This window comes from Boleophthalmus pectinirostris, unplaced genomic scaffold (assembly GCF_026225935.1).
Source record: "Boleophthalmus pectinirostris isolate CB_2022bp ecotype Guang Dong unplaced genomic scaffold, ASM2622593v1 HiC_scaffold_17, whole genome shotgun sequence".
NCBI lineage: Eukaryota > Metazoa > Chordata > Actinopteri > Gobiiformes > Gobiidae > Boleophthalmus > Boleophthalmus pectinirostris.
The window spans coordinates 35,895,441-35,914,609 of record NW_026571115.1 but is presented as its reverse complement, the minus strand read 5'-3'; the positions used below and the strand labels follow the sequence as shown (position 1 = coordinate 35,914,609).

General features: G+C 42.2%; 1 protein-coding gene and 1 pseudogene across 1 annotated transcript; both read right to left on the bottom strand.

Moving 5' to 3' along the window:
- Positions 1–225: 225 nt before the first annotated feature.
- LOC129408570 (zinc finger protein 91-like) lies at positions 226–7,308 on the bottom strand. Its single transcript, XM_055152325.1, has 2 exons — positions 7,160–7,308; positions 226–4,207 (listed from the first exon to the last, which is right to left on the bottom strand). Exon 2 carries the CDS (start codon positions 4,194–4,196, stop codon positions 1,944–1,946), a length of 2,253 nt encoding a protein of 750 aa, XP_055008300.1. The 5' UTR covers positions 4,197–4,207; positions 7,160–7,308; the 3' UTR covers positions 226–1,943.
- A 118-nt stretch (positions 7,309–7,426) lies between these two features.
- On the bottom strand, positions 7,427–17,582 carry LOC129408751 (uncharacterized; annotated as a pseudogene).
- Positions 17,583–19,169: the final 1,587 nt, after the last annotated feature.

Below are 19,169 nucleotides of genomic sequence, written 5' to 3'. Positions count from 1 at the left end.
CTGGTGTGTATGTTTACATCTGTATCATTTGTCTCTTCTGGATATTCACAGTGACATGAAATCTCCCAAAAACCTTATTCAAACAATCATTTATAAAGTTTCTCTTGGCTGTTGTCAATAGAGGTGTTAGTTTTTATTCTACTGCAGAGGCCCACCTTACGTCAAACGTCGAACACCGTCACGGTAAAAACTAATTCCATCACAAAAAGAACACACCAAAGACAATTATTCCATTAATGGAGTACTTTTTATTTGTTGCCACTTTTCTAAACATCACTGGTCATTTTACAGTAAAAGCAAAACATGATGGAAATATCAAATTGCAGTTTTGAACAGGTTCAAGTAGGATTTTAAAATGTCTATAGAGACTGAAGTTCAGATTTGAAGAAGTGTGAGTCGTGAACGCGGCAGCAGATGAAGAACACAATGAGTAGAACAGAGATTATAGCCGAGTCTGGTTGGAGATTATGAAAGGGCCACGTTATAGAAAACTTTGAAGGTCATCGTAAGGAGTTTGAGGCTCTGTTTACACGTACACGGGTATTTTTAAAAACAGACATTTCCCTTTGTTTGTTCCATCTTTTACACACAAAAGGCAAATTCACTTCTGAAAATGAATCTTTCTAAAAACTCTGGCTTGAGCGGAGATTCTGGAAAAAGATGGATTCTCGTTTATGTGTAAAGTGAGATAAATGGAGTTTTAAGCAGCTGATGCACCAAAAGTCCATGTTTCCCTTTTGCTCTGATGATGATGATGAAGCATTCAGAGCAGCAGTCACATTTCTTCTGGTGCAAACACTTTTCATGTGTCTCCAGATCTGTGGAGAGGCGAGCTCGCTCAGTAATGCACGTTTTTCGAGATATTTGCGAGTAAAACTTAAAACTGTAATGAAATAAATGCTACAGGTTTGAATGTAATCCAGGCGCCGCCCAGAGGCTCGGTGTAGTTATGATCGAGCTCGATGACATATTCATGTGGGTCGATGTAAAACGTTTAAAAACGATGCTATGTGCACGGAGGCTCGCGCCACCTGTTGCCTCCACATTTAATTTGTCTCCAGTGACTAGGTCAGGAATCAAAATATACTAGAGCAGGAGTCTCCAACCTTTTTCCTTGGGTGAGCTACCTGGACAAAAATGAAAATTCCAGAGAGCTACTAACTTTAGCGGTCTCAAGAAATAGAGTACACATAAGAGCCATGGGAAGACTTAGATCAGGTACAATTAGATAAAACATGAAACATAAACCTTTATTATTTGTGAGTGCACATAGTCAGGCACCAAAATGATAGTTATAATAATAAGGGGCATTTAATCAATCAAATCTGAGTTATTCAGGACAATATGTGTAATTCAGAAATCCCCTGGCGAGCTCCTTGGAAGGGGGTGGAGAGCTGCAGGAAGCTCCCGAGCTACAGGTTGGAGACGCCTGCACTTAGACGATTTTTGCAAGAACCCTGGAAGTTGTAGACGGCGCATCGGCCAATCAGCTGTGAGCTGTGAAGTCATGACGTCAAACTCGTCACGTCTGTCTGTGTCCCTTTTGTGTTTCAGCACAACAGTAAACAAAGCGTCGAGATGGATGTAGACGAAGACAGACATTCTGTGTCGGCAAAGATTCCCCAGATGGAGGGTTTAAAGTCAGAACAAAGAGAATGTTCGGTGAATTTTATCAAGAGGAAAGACGTTATTGTCCTTCTTCCTATGGGATTTGGTGCATTACATAGGTCACGACCAAATAGCAGCGATTGGCAAAATAAAAAAAGTACCCGCCTACTGTGGAGGCCTCAAATTCCGTATAATGATTCTAATGTGCACAATGTTATTTTGGAAAATGGGGGGAGGAAAATATTCATTTTTCTTCATACCCAGCGATGTGTAAATTTATTCTGAATTGATTTGCTGGACCAGGAGCCAATTTCCTTTCCACAGTGGTCACATTCCTATGACTTTTTCCCTCTGTGAACCCTCATATGTTTGGCTAGACTATAAGCATGTTTAAAGTCTTTATCACACTGGCTGCAACTGAACGGCCTTTCTCCTGTGTGAACTCTCATATGTGCCGATAAAGCGTCTGCCGTGAAAAATGCCTTCTTGCAGACGTCACAGCTGTGTGGTTTTTCTCCCGTGTGTATTCTCATGTGTTTTACTAAGTTGCCTGTGGTGAAAAACGCCTTCTCGCAGACGTCGCACTTGTACGGCCTCTCTCCGGTGTGGATTCTCATATGCACCACGAGGTAACTTGATTTATAAAACGCCTTATCGCAGAAGTCGCAGCTGAACGGTCTTTCTCCAGTGTGGATAATCACGTGTTTTGCGAGGGAGTCCGACGTATAAAACGCCTTATCGCAGAGCTCGCAGCTGTAAGGCCTTTCCCCCGTGTGGACTCGCTTATGCGCTACGAGGGCGCCTGAAGTAAAAAAGCCCTTCTCGCAGACATCGCAGCCGAAGGGTCTTACGTCGTTGTGGAGCCTCATATGCTTCACGAGGCAGTCTGACGTAGTAAACGCCTTTTCGCAGACTTCGCAGCTGTACGGCCTTTCTCCAGTGTGGACTCTCTTGTGGATTACTAGGGCTTTCGGCGAAAAAAACGCCTTCTTGCAGCCGTCGCAGCCGTACGGTCTTTTCCCATCGTGGAGTCTTTTGTGTTTTGTAAGAGAGTCTGACGTGAAAAACGCCTTCTCGCAGACGTCACAGCGGTAAGGTCTTTCTCCGGTGTGGAACCTCATGTGTATCGTTAGTTTACTTAAGTGTTTAAAAGTCTTCCCACACTGGTCACACGCCAATGTTTTTTTTTCGCCCGTGTGGCTTCGCATGTGAAATTTTAGGTCGCTTGATGTCGAAAACGCCTTCTCACAGACGTCGCAGCTGTATGTTTTTTCTCTGGTGTGGATTCTGGTGTGGTATTTGAGATGCGATGATCGGCCAAAACTCTTCCCGCACTGGTCACATTCATACGGTTTTTCCCCCGTGTGGATTCTCATGTGCATCGCCAACGAGCTCGACGAGGAATAAACCTTCTTACAGATGTCGCAAGTGTACGGTGTCTCTCCCGTGTGGATTCTCATGTGTGCCACCAACGAGTTTGACCTGGAAAACGCCTTCCCGCAGACGTCGCAGTCGAACGGTTTCTCGTCCGTGTGGGTCCTCATGTGCATTATCAAAGAGCTCGACCTCGAGTACGCCTTCTCGCAGACGTCGCAGCTGAACGGTTTCTCTTTCGTGTGCGTCCTCATGTGCGTTACCAGGGTGCCTGACTTCCTGAACGCCTTTTTGCAGACCTCGCACGTGTACGGTTTTTCGCCGGTGTGGATTCTCATGTGCGTTACCAGGTCGCTCGATCTCGGGAACGCCATCTCGCAGGACTCGCAGGCGAACGGTCTTTCTTTCGTGTGCCTTATCATGTGCGATACTAGGGAGCTCGACGTCGCGAATGTCTTCTGGCAGAAATCACAGGCGTACGGTTTTTCCCCGCTGTGGAGTCTCCTGTGGATCGCGAGGGTGTCCGACGTATAAAAAGCTTTCTCGCAGACGTCGCAAGTGTACGGCCTCTTCCCGCTGTGGACTCTCATGTGTATGGCGAGCTTATTTGACTGTTTATATTTCTTCCCGCACTGGTCACACATGTATGGTTTTTCTCCCGTGTGGACTCTCTTGTGTAAAACCAAGTGGCTCGACGTCGTAAACGCCTTCTCGCAGACCTCGCAGCTGTACGGTTTTTCTCCGGTGTGGATCCTGACGTGGTCTTTGAGGTGCGAAGACGAAGCGAAACCCTTCCCACACTGGTCACACCCGTACGGTCTTTCTCCGGTGTGGATTCTCATGTGTCTCGTAAGATTACTCGAGCATTTAAACTCCTTTCCACACAGGTCACAACTGAACATCTTTTCTGCATTGTGGATTTTTTTATGCGTCACTAGATCTTTAGACGCTGAAAAACTCTTGCCGCACTCATCGCAATCATGCGGTTCAGCGTGGATTTTCATGTGTCGGTTAAGAGCGTAAGACTTTGCAAATTCCTTCCCGCACTCGTCACATTTGAGTGGTTCTTCTCCATTGGGGACTTTCGTACGTTCTTTTGGGTTTTCTAACTCGTTTGATCGCTGGGGATCCTCGGTGTGGGCTGTTTTGTGGTGTCTTCTGAGACCTGAAGCATGGGGCCACGTCTTCCCACACTGCTCACAGGTGAACGTCATTCTGAGGAGCTCTGCAAAGAAACACAGAAACAAGAGATATAAAGTCAATACAAATGTCTATAAAAATAACTTTCTTTTCTGGGTCACCAAACTTTTTTCCTCTAGGGGCCACATTATCGCTCCTGACTGTGATGGAGGCCGAGATCGAGAAGCCAGTCTGCCTTTCATCCGCCGAATTCTAATCTTTTTTCGTTTGCCCTTGCAAGCGAGCATATTCTTTTATAGAGACGACGCAGATTATAATATTCTTGGAAAACCGTCACACTTCCTTCTTAACATATCAGACAAACTGTCCGGTCCTCACACTGAACAATAAAATAATCAGTCGTCCACTGTTCTTTGACAACTCCGGACTCTGTCAACTTTTTGTACTTTAACACGAACCATTTTACTGTTCTTATCTACACTACTGAACTTTGTACGTGCGTTGACTCTCATTGTTTGATTTTGAGGTTGTCAGGTCACGAAAATTCAGTGGCAAATTCAGCAGCAAATATAAATACATCATATAATTACTAATTAGTATTTTCCGGGCTATTAGACACGCTCTTAAGCCTCTAACCCCATCAAAAAACGACTGTGCACCACAATCCAGGGCGCCCCATACACGAATCCACTCAGGTGTCCCAGCACGACTTCAGTAAACTACAAACACACAAACACACACGGAGCCAAAAACACGCAGACACCACGGCGACGAGGAACGGAACGGAGGAACGAACCGAAAAAGCGAGCGCAACGTGTCGCTTCTAGACACGACTGAACAACTGAGTCACTGCGAACACGCCGACAACCCGTTGGTCCCAGACAGCCCCTCCCTACACGCCACAACTGAACAAAGCCCAGAGTCACCGTGAACGAACAAACAAACAAAACCACTCACCCATCACACTGTTGGGTTTCCTTTAAAGTCCCACGCGGTTTATTTGTGAAAAAAGTTCAAAAATAGACCATTTAATGACACCTTATAATCCAGAGCGACTAATAGCCCGCAAAATACGGTATTTAAATATAAAACCTTTGTATAAATATCATTTTTTATTGATAAAAATCTACAAAATACAAGATGCAGACGTGTTTTTATTTGCCAAAAAGTAATAAAAAAAAATAGGCCATAACTTTTGAGGATTGCCTCAAAGGGTCAGTTCAAGTGATGGGGGCAGAGGGGCTAGTTTGATGACCCCTGCATTAGTTCATCACATCATAATCTAGTTTAAGATTTTTTTTTTTAAAGAAATGAGTAAGCTAATTAGGGGTGTGCAAAAATATTGAAATAGCAATATATCGTATCGTTTAATATGATGATACAGTATCGATATCGTGGGCTGCTGTATCGATATGTCGCCAAGAGTATTTTTTGGTATATTTTACAAAATTATTTTGTTACAGCTACAGTTTTGTTGCTTGTTCAGAGGAAGGAAACTCGTTTGTGCAACACATTTGACATTTTTTGATGCGTAAAATGGGTGTTTTTCATTTTAACTTTGCACAATAATTATTCTATCTGTTTTAAGTCTGTAAAACCTCAGCACAAACTTTATACACTTTTCTCCGACAGGATCGACAGGTGCAACACTTTTTACTTCCTTCTTGAAACTTATTGCTGTTGTCGTCCTTTTGTTATTTTCCTCCTTCTTTATGTAACAAACTGAAGATTCATTTATTCCATAATGGAGCCGACAGGGCAGAGTCCAGTACAGGACCGCACCCGCCAGTACAGGACCGCACCTGCCAGGACAGGACCGCACCCGCCAGGACAGGACCGCACCCGCCAGTACAGGACCGCACCCGCCAGGACAGGACCGCACCTGCCGGTTAACCAGAGATTATATCAAACTTTTGCACTGCCTACGCCACGGACTGAACCAAGACTAAACCAGAACTAAACCCAGGACTATTCCAGGACTGAAGAGGAGGACTAATCACGACTGAACCAGGACTAAACCAGGACTAAAACCAGGACTAAACACCAGGACTAAACCAGGACTAAACCAGGACTAAACCAGGACTAAACCCAGGACTGATTCCAGGACTGAAGAGGAGGACTAATCCACGACTGAAGTAGGACTAAAAACTAAACAGGACTAAACCAGGACTGAAACAGGACTGAAACAGGACTGAAACTAAACAGGACTAGGACTGAAACAGGACTGAAACAGGACTGAAACAGGACTGAAACAGGACTAAACCAGGACTGAAACAGGACTGAGGACTAAATAAACCAGGACTGAAAACAGGACTGAAACAGGACTGAAACAGGACTGAAACAGGACTGAAACAGGACTGAAACAGGACTGAAACAGGACTGAGGACTGGAAAACTGAAACAGGACAGGACTGACTGAATGAAACAGGACAGGACTGAAACAGGACTGAAACAGGACTGAAACAGGACTGAAACAGGACTGTGGGGTCGGGCTCGGAGGTGACCACAGGAGAAAGGACCGGCTCAGCTCCGCACCTCACGGAGTTAAACGCGGCAATTCCCCGATCGCGCTTTGCGGACAAACTGCTCGGCGTTTTCTCTTAAATCCAAGATTGGTCCTGGTTTAGACCTGGTTTAGTCCTGACTCACCCGCCTGTAATACACAATACCCGTTGTATTGTGTATTACAACGCGCCTCCGGGTTTTCACAAATGGAAATGCAGTCACCCTATCGTATCGGCAACTTCTTAATGACCTGTTCTTTACATAACAAATGCAGAGAGCTCCCCTCCCCCTCCAGAGAAATGCACTCTCTCTCTCATCCCTCAGACATTAAAACTGACAGCAGAAATGTCGAAAACACTAAACAAAAGGTGTTTATGAGCGACTCTCCTGTTATATCCTGATCTAAGCCTTCAGAGTCATTTCACATGGATGGATCTACACTGGTGTGAGGAGTTCAGAGTCTGGCACACGTTAACTCGACTGTTTGGTGTCAGTAGATGTTTGATTTTCCAGAGACGCAGAGTCGCACTCACGGACGGTGAAGCGGGAGAGCAGGTTAAAAGCAGCAGCAGCAGCAGCAGGAGCGGCAGAACTTCAGCCCCGGAGTCGTGTCCCAACGTTCATTCTTCTGTCAAAACTCTGCTTCCCTGTCCAGGCACTTCCTCCTTTGTCCCTGTCGTGTTTCCACTTCCCCCCGTGAGAGAGACAGACACACACAGCAGCCAATCACGAGCCACAGGAGGCGGGCTCTTTGGAAAACTGTCACTTTTTATTATTTACTGAACAATTTTGAGGTTATTTTTGACATTTTTCGATGTTAATCAAACCTTATTATTAAAGGTTTATCATAAAAGTCTAATCAAATTAATTTAGTCACAGTGTTTAATCAGTTTGACATTAACGTTTCTAAATTTCAGCACAAATTCCTAAACTTCCGTCTCCACTCATATTGGCACAACAACACTTATATCACATTTTACAGCTAAAATCTGATAAACAGAACTTATTTCGAATAATTATTTTTATGTATTACGTTTTAAAAAGCATAAAAACAACTATCTGGTATTAATCATTATTCAGAAGTAGATTCTTTTTTCATATTTAATACGCAGAGACAGAAATTTACACTTAAACAAATCTTCTCGGGTGTTTAAACGGTCGTGTTGCACAAGAGCAGCAGCGTGAATAACATTTATGATTCTTATCTTTATGGAAAGTTCACTTCTTGTTGTTACAGTTGTTTCTTCATTATTTGTCTCCAAAGCCAAATCAGGAAAAAGTGTCATGTCCAGATAAAACCTGACAGCAGAGGTAGTTAAATCAGTTCTGTCTGCTGCCTTTTATGATTTTTGGATTGTAAATAAAGTTTAGGATTTGAAGTTTTCTCAAACAAGACTTTTTTCTTGTGTTTTTAACAGGACCTTCACGTGGAGAAGGGAAATACAGGGGAACTCCTCCATGGAAGAGAGTGATGTCATTCAAACAATAACTAAAGCCTATAAAGATGGTAATGTTAGAGTCATTTCAGCGTTATATAAAGTAAAAACGATAAGAACACAACTCTAACAGTGAAGGGGAATTGGGAAAAAGAATTAAACATAAAAATTGAAGATAAAGATTGGTTAAACATGTGGCGGCATCACCACACCACCACCTGCTCTCGAACATGGAGGGAGTTTGTCTGGAAGAACCTGATTCGAGTCTTTATTACACCTAAATTAAATAATATTCAATAAACAAGCATAACAGTAAAAGTATAAAATCTGACCGTATCCGACCGACTCTGATCCCAAAAGTGTCCGGATCAGAAAACTCATGTCATATAAACCCCAAAAATAACAATAAGTTCAAATATTTGTGCAGAGAAACACAAATCTATTACAGAAATCTTTTTTTAATTGATGAACTTTTTCTTTTACAAAATATTATAATATTATGAACAACCTGAAACACAATTTCAACACAAAGTTTTAACATGAACTTGTATGTAAACAGGAATAAGTCCATTTCTGTTGTAAAATCCTGCACTCGGCTCCACTTTTCTCATGTTGGACATTTTTCTGATGAGGGTGTCACGGTCAACAGTCAAAACGATCGTCCTTTAAGAGCGTTTGGAAAGAGACAAGTCTTCATTTGTGCTGCTCTGGTGGGAGGGGCCACGTACAGAGACGCTGGAGACGCTGCTGTGATAAACACCACAGAAAATTAACAAGATTTTAATAGAAAATATAATTCAAATTAGGGATGGGCATGATTAGTCGATTAATCGATAATTGATCATTAAGAATTTCATCGATTACGTTAATTTTAATCGACAAACCGAATGTATGTTGCTGTGTGTATCGTGACCAAACAGGTGTGTACATGTGTCTCTGCATCAGAAGGAGCGAGACACAAACAGTGGGTCAGTCTGTAACGAACCGAAGCACAAATGTGGATTTAACCAGGATTTGTACAAGAAATTCCACACTTTCCGTTGCGTTGGGACAAGTGTGAGTCCATGTGCACAGTGGATAAAGCAGCACATATGTTTCTGTGTCCAGTGGGAAAAAGTTTTGCCAGGTGAGAGTCGCTCAATGTGGATGACGAGGCCCCGCCCCCCTCCCCCCGTACGCTGTCCTGGTTTTGACAAACACAAATCTGGTCACACTGACCTGTATTCACCTGAGTCATGTCTTTTAATCCAACACAAGTTGAACCACATCAGCGACACAAGAGCTGGAGTTTTATCTTCACTTAGTTTATGTAAATTTGTGATGTGGTTTTAAGTTTTGTTTCTGTGAGATTTGAACAAAACTGAATTAAACACATTATAATGTCAAACAGCTGATGTGGATCTAGAGTCGTTATGTTTATATGTCGTAAAGTTCAATTTATTTATGCAGATTAGTGCAGATAGTAATAATAATGATGATCAATTTTAATATAAAAATGATCATGATTTATCGATAATCGATCGTTAATTCTTCCAACGATCGATTAAGAAAATTTCATCGAATGCCCGTCCCTATTATGAACAACCTGAAACTTTAAGAAAAATACAATTTCAACACAATGTTTTAACATGAACTTGTTTGTAAACAGGAATAAGTCAATTTTTGTTGTAAAATCCTGCACTTGGCTCCACTTTTCTCATGTGTTGGACATTTTTCTGATGAGGGTCACGGTCAACAGTCAAAACGATCGTCCTTTAAGAGCGTTTGGAAAGAGACAAGTCTTCATTTGTGCTGCTCTGGTGGGAGGGGCCACGTACAGAGACGCTGGAGACGCTGCTGTGATGAACACCACAGAAAATTAACAAGATTTTAATAGAAAATATGATTAAAATATTTTAGTAGAAAATCCGACGAGGGCCAGATTAAAGACCCTGGGCCGTACGTTTGACACCCCTGGTCTAGTGTTTTCTGATTAATACCAAATCACTGCCTGGTCTCAAATAAAAGCCTGGTCTGTTAAGTGAAACAAATAAACGCCCTGGATATTATTTAGTATTTTACGGTTCATGTATCGATTAATTAACCAAATAATCTTAACATCTTAGTCCCGTAGCCTCGTTCAGGTCTTCATCTCTCTCAGACTGAACGTGTGTCGGCTCAGATCCTCCGGTCGTGGCTTGAGCCCGAGCAGCACCAGCCTCTGCAGGGCCCGGGCGTCCCGCAGTGCGTCGTGGGCCGTGTAGTCCTCTCCCAGCAGCCGCCTCACCAGCGCCTCCTGCCTGTAGCTGCCGACGCCGCCGCGGTCGCGCAGCAGGTCCCGGGACAGAGCCAGGGTGTCCACGGCCCCGTCCAGAGCGTCCTCCAGCGCCCCCCGCAGCCCACGGCCCTCCAGCGCACGCAGCAGCACCGGCACGTCGAAGGACCGCGCGTTGTGTCCCACCAGGAGGGGGCGCCGCGGGGGCCTCGCACACTGCAGCGCACACACACACACACACACACACACACACACACTCACGCGCGCACGCACACACAGACACACACACACACACACATGGCAGAGAGGGAAAAAAATGAAAGGAACAAATATTATAATTTAGATTCCAGGGTTTAAAATGTGTTGTTCAGACATTTCCCTGGCAATGGTGGGATTTGGTTTAGTCCTGGTTTAGTTCTGGTTTAGACCTGGTTTAGTCCTGGTTCAGTCCTGGGTCAGTCCACAATTTAGACCTGGTTTAGACCTGGTTCAGTCCACAATTTAGACCTGGTTTAGTCCTGGTTCAGTCCTGTTTAGTCCTGGTTCAGTCCTGGTTTAGTCCTGGTTCAGACCTGGTTTAGTTAGTCCTGGTTCAGTCCTGGTTTAGACCTGGTTTAGACTTGGTTCAGACCTGGTTCAGTCCTGGTTTAGACCTGGTTCCAGTCCTGGTTTAGTCCTCGGTTTAGACCTGGTTTAGACCTGGTTTCAGTCCTGGTTTAGACCTGGTTCAGTCCTCGGTTTAATCCTCGGTTTAGACCTGGTTTAGACCTGGTTCAGTCCACTGTTTAGACCTAGTTTAGACCCGGTTTAGTCCCTGGTTTAGACCTGGTTTAGACCTGGTTTAGTCCTGGTTCAGACCTGGTTCAGTTTAGACCTGGTTTATTTAGACCTGGTTTAGTCCTGGTTCAGACCTGGTTCAGTCCTGATTTAGACCTGGTTTAGTCCTGGTTTAGTCCTGGTTCCCTGGTTTAGACCTGGTTCAGTCCTGGTTCAGTCCTGGTTTAGACCTGGTTTAGACCTGGTTTAGTCCTGGTTCAGTTTGTCCTGTTCAGTCCTGGTTCAGTCCTGGTTTAGTCCTGGTTTAGACCTGTGTTCAGTCCTGGTTTAGACCTGTGCAAAAGTTGTTTTACATTTTAAACACAGTCATATTGTAATGTAACAAATTACTTTGAAATGACAGTAAAAAGTCACAAATAAACGATTACAGTTTAGAAGTAACAGTTTCCCTATAACCTACAAAAGAAAATACGACACAAGACTGAGTGTTTTTACTGTGAGGGGCTCGCCTCTCCACAAACCTGACTCTGATTTGGCCTGGACAAAAGCCTCGTCCTGCTGGTTTCCATGGAAATTTCTTTGACACTGATCTTCTACTTAACTTTCTCTACAGAGGAGGTTCCTGAGTATCTTTAACTTTCTACTTCCATGGAAACTGTAAAATGTATCTTAAAACTTAAGGAGATTATAGAGAAAAAATAAATCAGTTTTTCCCTGAGCTCAGGTGGTGTAGACGGTTTGTCCACTGATCTGCAGGTTGGTGGTTCGAATATCACACTTTACATAAACACAGACCCACAGGTTGGTTGGTGTGATTCCAGCTCCCACAGACGAATGCTGTCGTTGTGTCCTTGGGCAAGACACTTAACCCACCTCGTCCCCAGTGTCTGCGTGCACTGTGTGTGTGTGTGTGTGTGTGTGTGTGAATGGGTGACGCCTCGAGAGTCTTAAAGGTGGAAAAGTGCTGTATAAAAATGGGACCATTTACCATTATGTAATGTATTACACTTATGAACAATTTAAAAGGAATAAACGAACTAATTAATAAAATGTATTAAACCCTCACACTCTCCTCGGGGTCACATTGACCTGATTTTTTTTTCCTTCCCGCTCTCTTTGGGGCGGGTCATTCAGACCCAAAAATGTATTTTCCCGTCTGGCGAAAATTTATTTGAAAATAAATGTTTGGGTCTGATTGACCCGCCCACAGAGAGCGGGAAGGAAAAAAAATTCTTTGTGACCCTGAGGAGAGTGTGGAGGTTTTAAACCACTGTCCTCAGGTCTCGTTTGAACCACAGCTCAGTGTTCTGGTGAACTGCAGAAGATCTGAGGCCCGAGTCAGTGTGAGCGTGTTTCAGATGGATCAGCAGCTCTGAGCTGGTGTCCACATGACATTTTTTGGTCGAAACGTTGAAGTTTTTATTTGTTTTGGCTGTTCGTCCACACAGAGCCGGCGTTTCAGGCAAAAATGGTGTTTTTTGTGAACGGGTTCCAGAGTAGAGAAATCTGAACGCCGGCGTTGTGTTTTCGTGTGAACGAACAAACCGCAGCTTTTGGAAAACGATGACGTCAAGACCCCGTCATCGCCACGTGACCAGAAGAAAAAAACACGCAACAACCGGTAACAACCATAACAACAACCGTGGTGGACGACGGAGACGAGTTTGTGCTTCTAAGTTTATTTGCACTGTTGCATCAAAACCTCTTAATCTACTCTGTTTACAACAACAGCGACTTCATGCTCATGTGCTCTTTTCTTTGTAGGTTTGTGTGTCCAGTGGCTCTGGCTGTTTCCTGTTTACAGCGCCACATCCAGGTGTGGCAGATGTGTTACATCATTTTCACTCAATGCTCTGTTGGCTGGACGTGAATATTTATTGATCCGACACGTGTCGATGCAAAATTTTTTCAACCCGCAAAAAAGAAAACAAGGACAGGAGCGTCGTCGTGTGGACGTAGCCTAAGCGTCGTCATCAGCAGAATCCCCCAAACACCCAGAAGTAACTAACAGAGGAGTACCATGTGCAGGAAGCAGAGGAAGGCCAGGAGCGCCTCAGTCGGGGAAGAACAGAGCAGGGGCGTCTTGTGCAGGTACAGTCTGTGTTGTGCACCGAGAGCCCCGTGACCCTCGTGGCCCCCCAGTCCATCCGGCCCTGAGGAAGCACGTACAGGTTCAGGGAGTGGGAGGAGCTAACGGCCGCCAACTGCACGATCTCACTGTCCCGACCTGGAACAACACCACAAGACATGTCGAAACTATGGCTCAGGGGCCAAATGTGGGCCTCGCACCAATTTTTCTTGGCCCATATTATTAATAACAAGTACTTTTTATAGCAAGTTTTTGAAAATCTAAATCTAAACCCCAGAACCTGCAGCTCAGGGAGGGACTCTGGAGGTGCTGAGTTTTCACATACACTGAGATATGTAAGAATGCAGAACACATACAGTTCATTTAAAGGTTGTATAGAGGATTTTTAAAGGAAAGAGAAATACAGCGACAGTCCTTTTTTACTCTAGAAATCACACTTGTTTACATTAAGTTCGTGTTCAGAATTACTGTTGAAGTTTCCTGTCTAGAAATAATTTAGTGACCGACGCGTCAGTTTTTAGACCCTTCGTCTGCTTCAGTCGCGCCGTCGCTGGAAGGAATCTCCAAGAATCACCCTCAGTTTGTCTTCGCTCCTTTTCTCCTTCTTCTCCTCTTCTTTCAGCGACCTCAAAAACGGACTTTCTTTTGTGGCGAACCGGTCGTGGATTCTCGTCCGCCGTCGCGACAAACTTTGTGCGAATTGTGAGGAAGCGACAGTTTGAAAAAGCCTCTAAGAACCGCCGCATAAACCACGTAATCCCCGCGCGCCGGCGAGTCAGTTACACTAAAAACGTAGGGAGTTTGATTGACGACCTAACAGCCAATAGGAAATGAGGGAGCCTCGTTTTCTATTGGCTGATGTTTATCTCGTCTCACTGCGTCCACAGTTGATAGATTTTCATAGTTTTTTTTTTTAGTCATCATAATTACAAAGCTGCTTCGTCTCTGTAATGGTATTTTAAACTTTCATTGACAATTTTAAACAAAAAAAAAAAATCCTCCATACAACCTTTAAACATGAAGTACGTATGACTTTGCTTTTACATCCTAAAAAAAATCAATTCCTAAAGGGAAATCATGACATCACACTTGGTAAATCCATAAGTTTTATCCAATCAAATCTTTTATTCCTTCTGCCATAAGAATTTTAAATGGAATTTGTTACTGTGTCTCTGATGCACTGAAGTTTGTAGTCAGTGTTGGGGAGTAACAGATTACAAGTACTGGAGTAATGTAATCAGAGTACAAATGATGAGTAACTGTATTCAGTTACAGTTACTGTTTCAGTGAGTGGTAATTGGATTACAGTTACTTTGTTGAAATAAATGGATTACACAGAGGGATTTTACTGTTTTCATATTTTGGACTAAACCAGGACTAAACCAGGTCTAAACAAGAACTAAAACCAGGACTAAACCAGGACTAAAACCAAGACTAAACTAGGACTAAACCAAGACTAAACTAGGACTAAAACCAAGACTAAACTAGGACTAAAACCAAGACTAAACTAGGACTAAAACCAGGACTAAACTAGGACTAAAACCAAGACTAAACTAGGACTAAAACCAAGGACTAAACTAGGACTAAAACCAGGACTAAACTAGGACTCAAACCAGGACTAAAACCAGGACTAAACTAGGACTAAAACCAGGACTAAACTAGGACTAAAACTAGGACTAAACTAAACTAGGACTAAAACCAGGACTAAACTAGGACTAAACCAGGACTAAACTAGGACTAAAACCAGGACTAAACTAGGACTAAAACCAGGACTAAACTAGGACTAAACTAGGACTAAAACCAGGACTAAACCAGGACTAAAACTAGGACTAAAACCAGGACTAAACCAGGACTAAACTAGGACTAAAATCAGGACTAAACCAAGACTAAACTAGGACTAAACCAGGACTAAACTAGGACTAAAACCAGGACTAAACTAGGACTAAAACCAGGACTAAACTAGGACTAAAACCAGGACTAAACTAGGACTAAAACCAGGACTAAACCAGGACTAAACTAGGACTAAAACCAGGACTAAACCAGGACTAAACCAGGACTAAACTAGGACTAAACCAGGACTAAACCAGGACTAAACTAGGACTAAACAAGGACTAAACCAGGACTAAACCAGGACTAAACAATATGACACTACCAGTAGGTGGATTACATTACTCACTTTAAGTACCTTAATTGATTCCGTTACAAACTACATTTTGGGGTATGTAATCTGTAATCTGTAGGGGATTACATTTTAAAAGTCACCTTCCCAACACTGATTGTATGTACGGTGTCTGTCTTTCTTTTCTGTTATTATTTATAGATTGTGCACGACCGGAGATTTGCGAACTGAATTGGCCTTTGGGATTAATAAAGTCGTTGATTGATTGATTGAAGAAACTCATCTAATGTACGCAGAAATTATTACTTGACAAATACAAATACACCGTGTAATGTCGTCAATACAGAACTCTCCACTTCCTGTCGTTTTCAAATTGCGAATTGCTTCTTGATTGGTGTAAAGTATAATTTATATTTACAGCAGGTTTTATCCCACAGAACGAGTCAAAATGTGAAAGGTTTGTGTGGAAATACTGCAGTCGTTGAAGTACTTACTCAGTCCAGTCGTCTCCAGGTCAAAAAACACCAGAGGAGCCGCGCCGTCCACGACCTGTGACTGCATCTGGTCCTGATGTGGGACGGACACGAGTTCAGCCTAAATACACGAACACACACACACACACACACACACACACACACACAAACAGTGCTGGGGAGTAACGGATTACATGTAACTGGGATTACGTAATCAGAGTACAATTTATGAGTAACTGTATTCAGTTACAGTTACTGTTTCAGTGAGTGGTAATTAGATTACAGTTACTTTGTTGAAATAAATGGATTACACAGAGGGATTTTCCTGTTTTCACATTTTGGACTAAACCAGGACTAAACCAGGAATAAACCAGGACTAAACCAGGAATAAACCAGGACTAAACCAGGAATAAACCAGGAATAAACCAGGAATAAACCAGGACTAAAACCAGGTCTAAACTAGGACTAAACCAGGACTAAACCAGGACTAAACCAGGTCTAAAACAGGATTTAACAGGACTAAACCAGGTCTAAACCAGGTCTAAAACCAGGTCTAAACTAGGACTAAACCAGGACTAAACCAGGACTAAAACAGGATTTAACAGGACTAAACCAGGTCTAAAACCAGGTCTAAAACCAGGACTAAACCAGGACTAAAACAGGACTAAACAGGACTAAACAGGACTAAAACAGGACTAAAACAGGATTTAACAGGACTAAACCAGGTCTAAACCAGGTCTGAAACCAGGTCTAAAACCAGGTCTAAAACCAGGTCTAAACCAGGTCTAAACTAGGTCTAAACCAGGTCTAAACCAGGTCTAAAACCAGGTCTAAAACCAGGTCTAAACTAGGTCTAAACCAGGACTAAACCAGGACTAAAACAGGTCTAAAACCAGGTCTAAAACCAGGTCTAAACTAGGTCTAAACCAAGACTAAACCAGGACTAAAACAGGACTAAAACAGGATTTAACAGGACTAAACCATGTTGTGTGGACGTGTTTCTTCATTTTCTATCAATAATATTTTTTATTTGGTTCAGTAAAATCTGGACTTTTTATTTTCTTTTATCAGACAAAACATCTTACGTTATGATTTCCTCGTCTTTGCTTCTCTACAGCAAATCAAGTAATCCAAAGTATTCAGATTACATTACTCACTTTAAGTAATTTAATGGATTACGTTACAAACTACATTTTGGGGTATGTAATCTGTAATCTGTAATCTGTAGGGGATTACATTTTAAAAGTCACCTTCCCAACACTGCACATGTAGGTATGTTGTTTCCTAAGTTATAAAAGTTTTAGAATCAGAGGAAACGTGTTTACCTGAAAATCACAGAACCAGAGTCAGTCCACGTTCACCACATCAAACCAGTGAAGTATAAGAAGTGTTTTTTTATATATATATATATATGTATAAATCCAAACATAAAACAGCTCCACAGAAACACAGGAAACAACCGAACTGAATGTCCGCGCCGTCACACGTGCGCATGCGCTGTAGGATCCATGTTCTGTGTGGTGTGTAGTGCTGACCTCTAGCGGCCAAACCGAGTATGACTACAGTAAAAGTCCGTCTAACTAACGCAATTTGTTTTACTTTTTTTAAAAAACAAAACAACTGAAAATATTAATGCAAAATAATATATATTTTTAAGGGAACGTTTGAAGCTAAAATAAATGAAAAGGAATATTAGATAAAAAAAAATAAAAAATTAAAGCTTTATCAGAGACGTGTGTGTTTTAATGACTTTTTTTTTTTTTTCTTCGTAATTCCACTCATTGCCGGACACTAAACCAGGTCCAAACCAGGTCTAAAACAGGATTTAACAGGACTAAACCAGGTCTAAACAGGTCTAAACCAGGTCTAAAACCAGGATTTAAACCAGGACTAAAACCAGGTCTAAAACCAGGTCTAAAACCAGGTCTAAAACCAGGTCTAAACTAGGACTAAACCAGGACTAAACCAGGACTAAAACAGGATTTAACAGGACTAAACCAGGACTAAACCAGGTCTAAAACCAGGTCTAAAACCAGGTCTAAACTAGGACTAAACCAGGACTAAACCAGGTCTAAAACAGGATTTAACAGGACTAAACCAGGTCTAAACCAGGTCTAAAACCAGGTCTAAAACCAGGACTAAACTAGGTCTAAACCAGGACTAAACCAGGACGAAAACAGGACTAAAACAGGATTTAACAGGACTAAACCAGGACTAAACCAGGTCTAAAACAGGATTTAACAGGACTAAACCAAGTCTAAACCAGGTCTAAAACCAGGTCTAAAACCAGGTCTAAACTAGGTCTAAACCAGGACTAAACCAGGACTAAAACAGGATTTAACAGGACTAAACCAGGTCTAAACCAGGTCTAAAACCAGGTCTAAAACCAGGTCTAAAACCAGGTCTAAACTAGGTCTAAACCAGGTAAAACTAGGTCTAACCAGGACTAAAACCAGGACTAAACCAGGACTAAACCAGGACTAAAACAGGATTTAACAGGACTAAACCAGGAGGTAAACCAGGTCTAAAACCAGGTCTAAAACCAGTCTAAACTAGGTAAACCAAACCAGGACTAAACCAGGTCTAAAACAGGATTTAACAGGACTAAACCAGGACTCTAAACCAGGTCTAAAACCAGGTCTTAAAACTAGGTCTAAACCAGGACTAAACCAGGACGAAAACAGGATTTAACAGGACTAAACCTGTTGGTGGACGTGTTTCTTCATTTTCTATCAATAATATTTTTTATTTGGTGGTTCAGTAAAAGTCTGGACTTTTTATTTTCTTTTATCAGACAAAAACATCTTACGTTATGATTTCCTCGTCTTTGCTTCTCTACAGCAGCAAACCAAAGGATACGTTACAAACTTTTACTGTAATCTGTAATCGCACATGTAGTCGTATGTTGTTTCCTAAGTTATAAAAGTTTAGAATCAGAGGAAACGTGTTTACCTGAAAAACAGAGTCAGTCAGTTCACCACATTGAAGTATATAGAAACCAAACATAAAACAGCTCCGTCACACGTGCGCATGCGCTGTAGGATCCATGTTCTGTGTGGTGTGTAGTGCTGACCTCTAGCGGCCAAACCGAGTATGACTACAGTAAAAGTCCGTCTAACTAACGCAATTAGTTTTACTTTTTTTAAAAAACAAAACAACTGAAAATATTATGCAAAATAATATATATTTTTAAGGGAACGTTGAAGCTAAAATAAATGAAAAGGAAATATTAGATAAAAAAAAAAAAAAAAAATTAAAGCTTTATCAGAGACGTGTGTGTTTTATTCATTAGAAAAGGACTAAACATAAACCAGTCCCAGACACTAAACCAGGACTAAACCAGGACTAAAAAGTAAAACCAGGACTAAACCAGGACTAAACCAGGTAAACTAGGA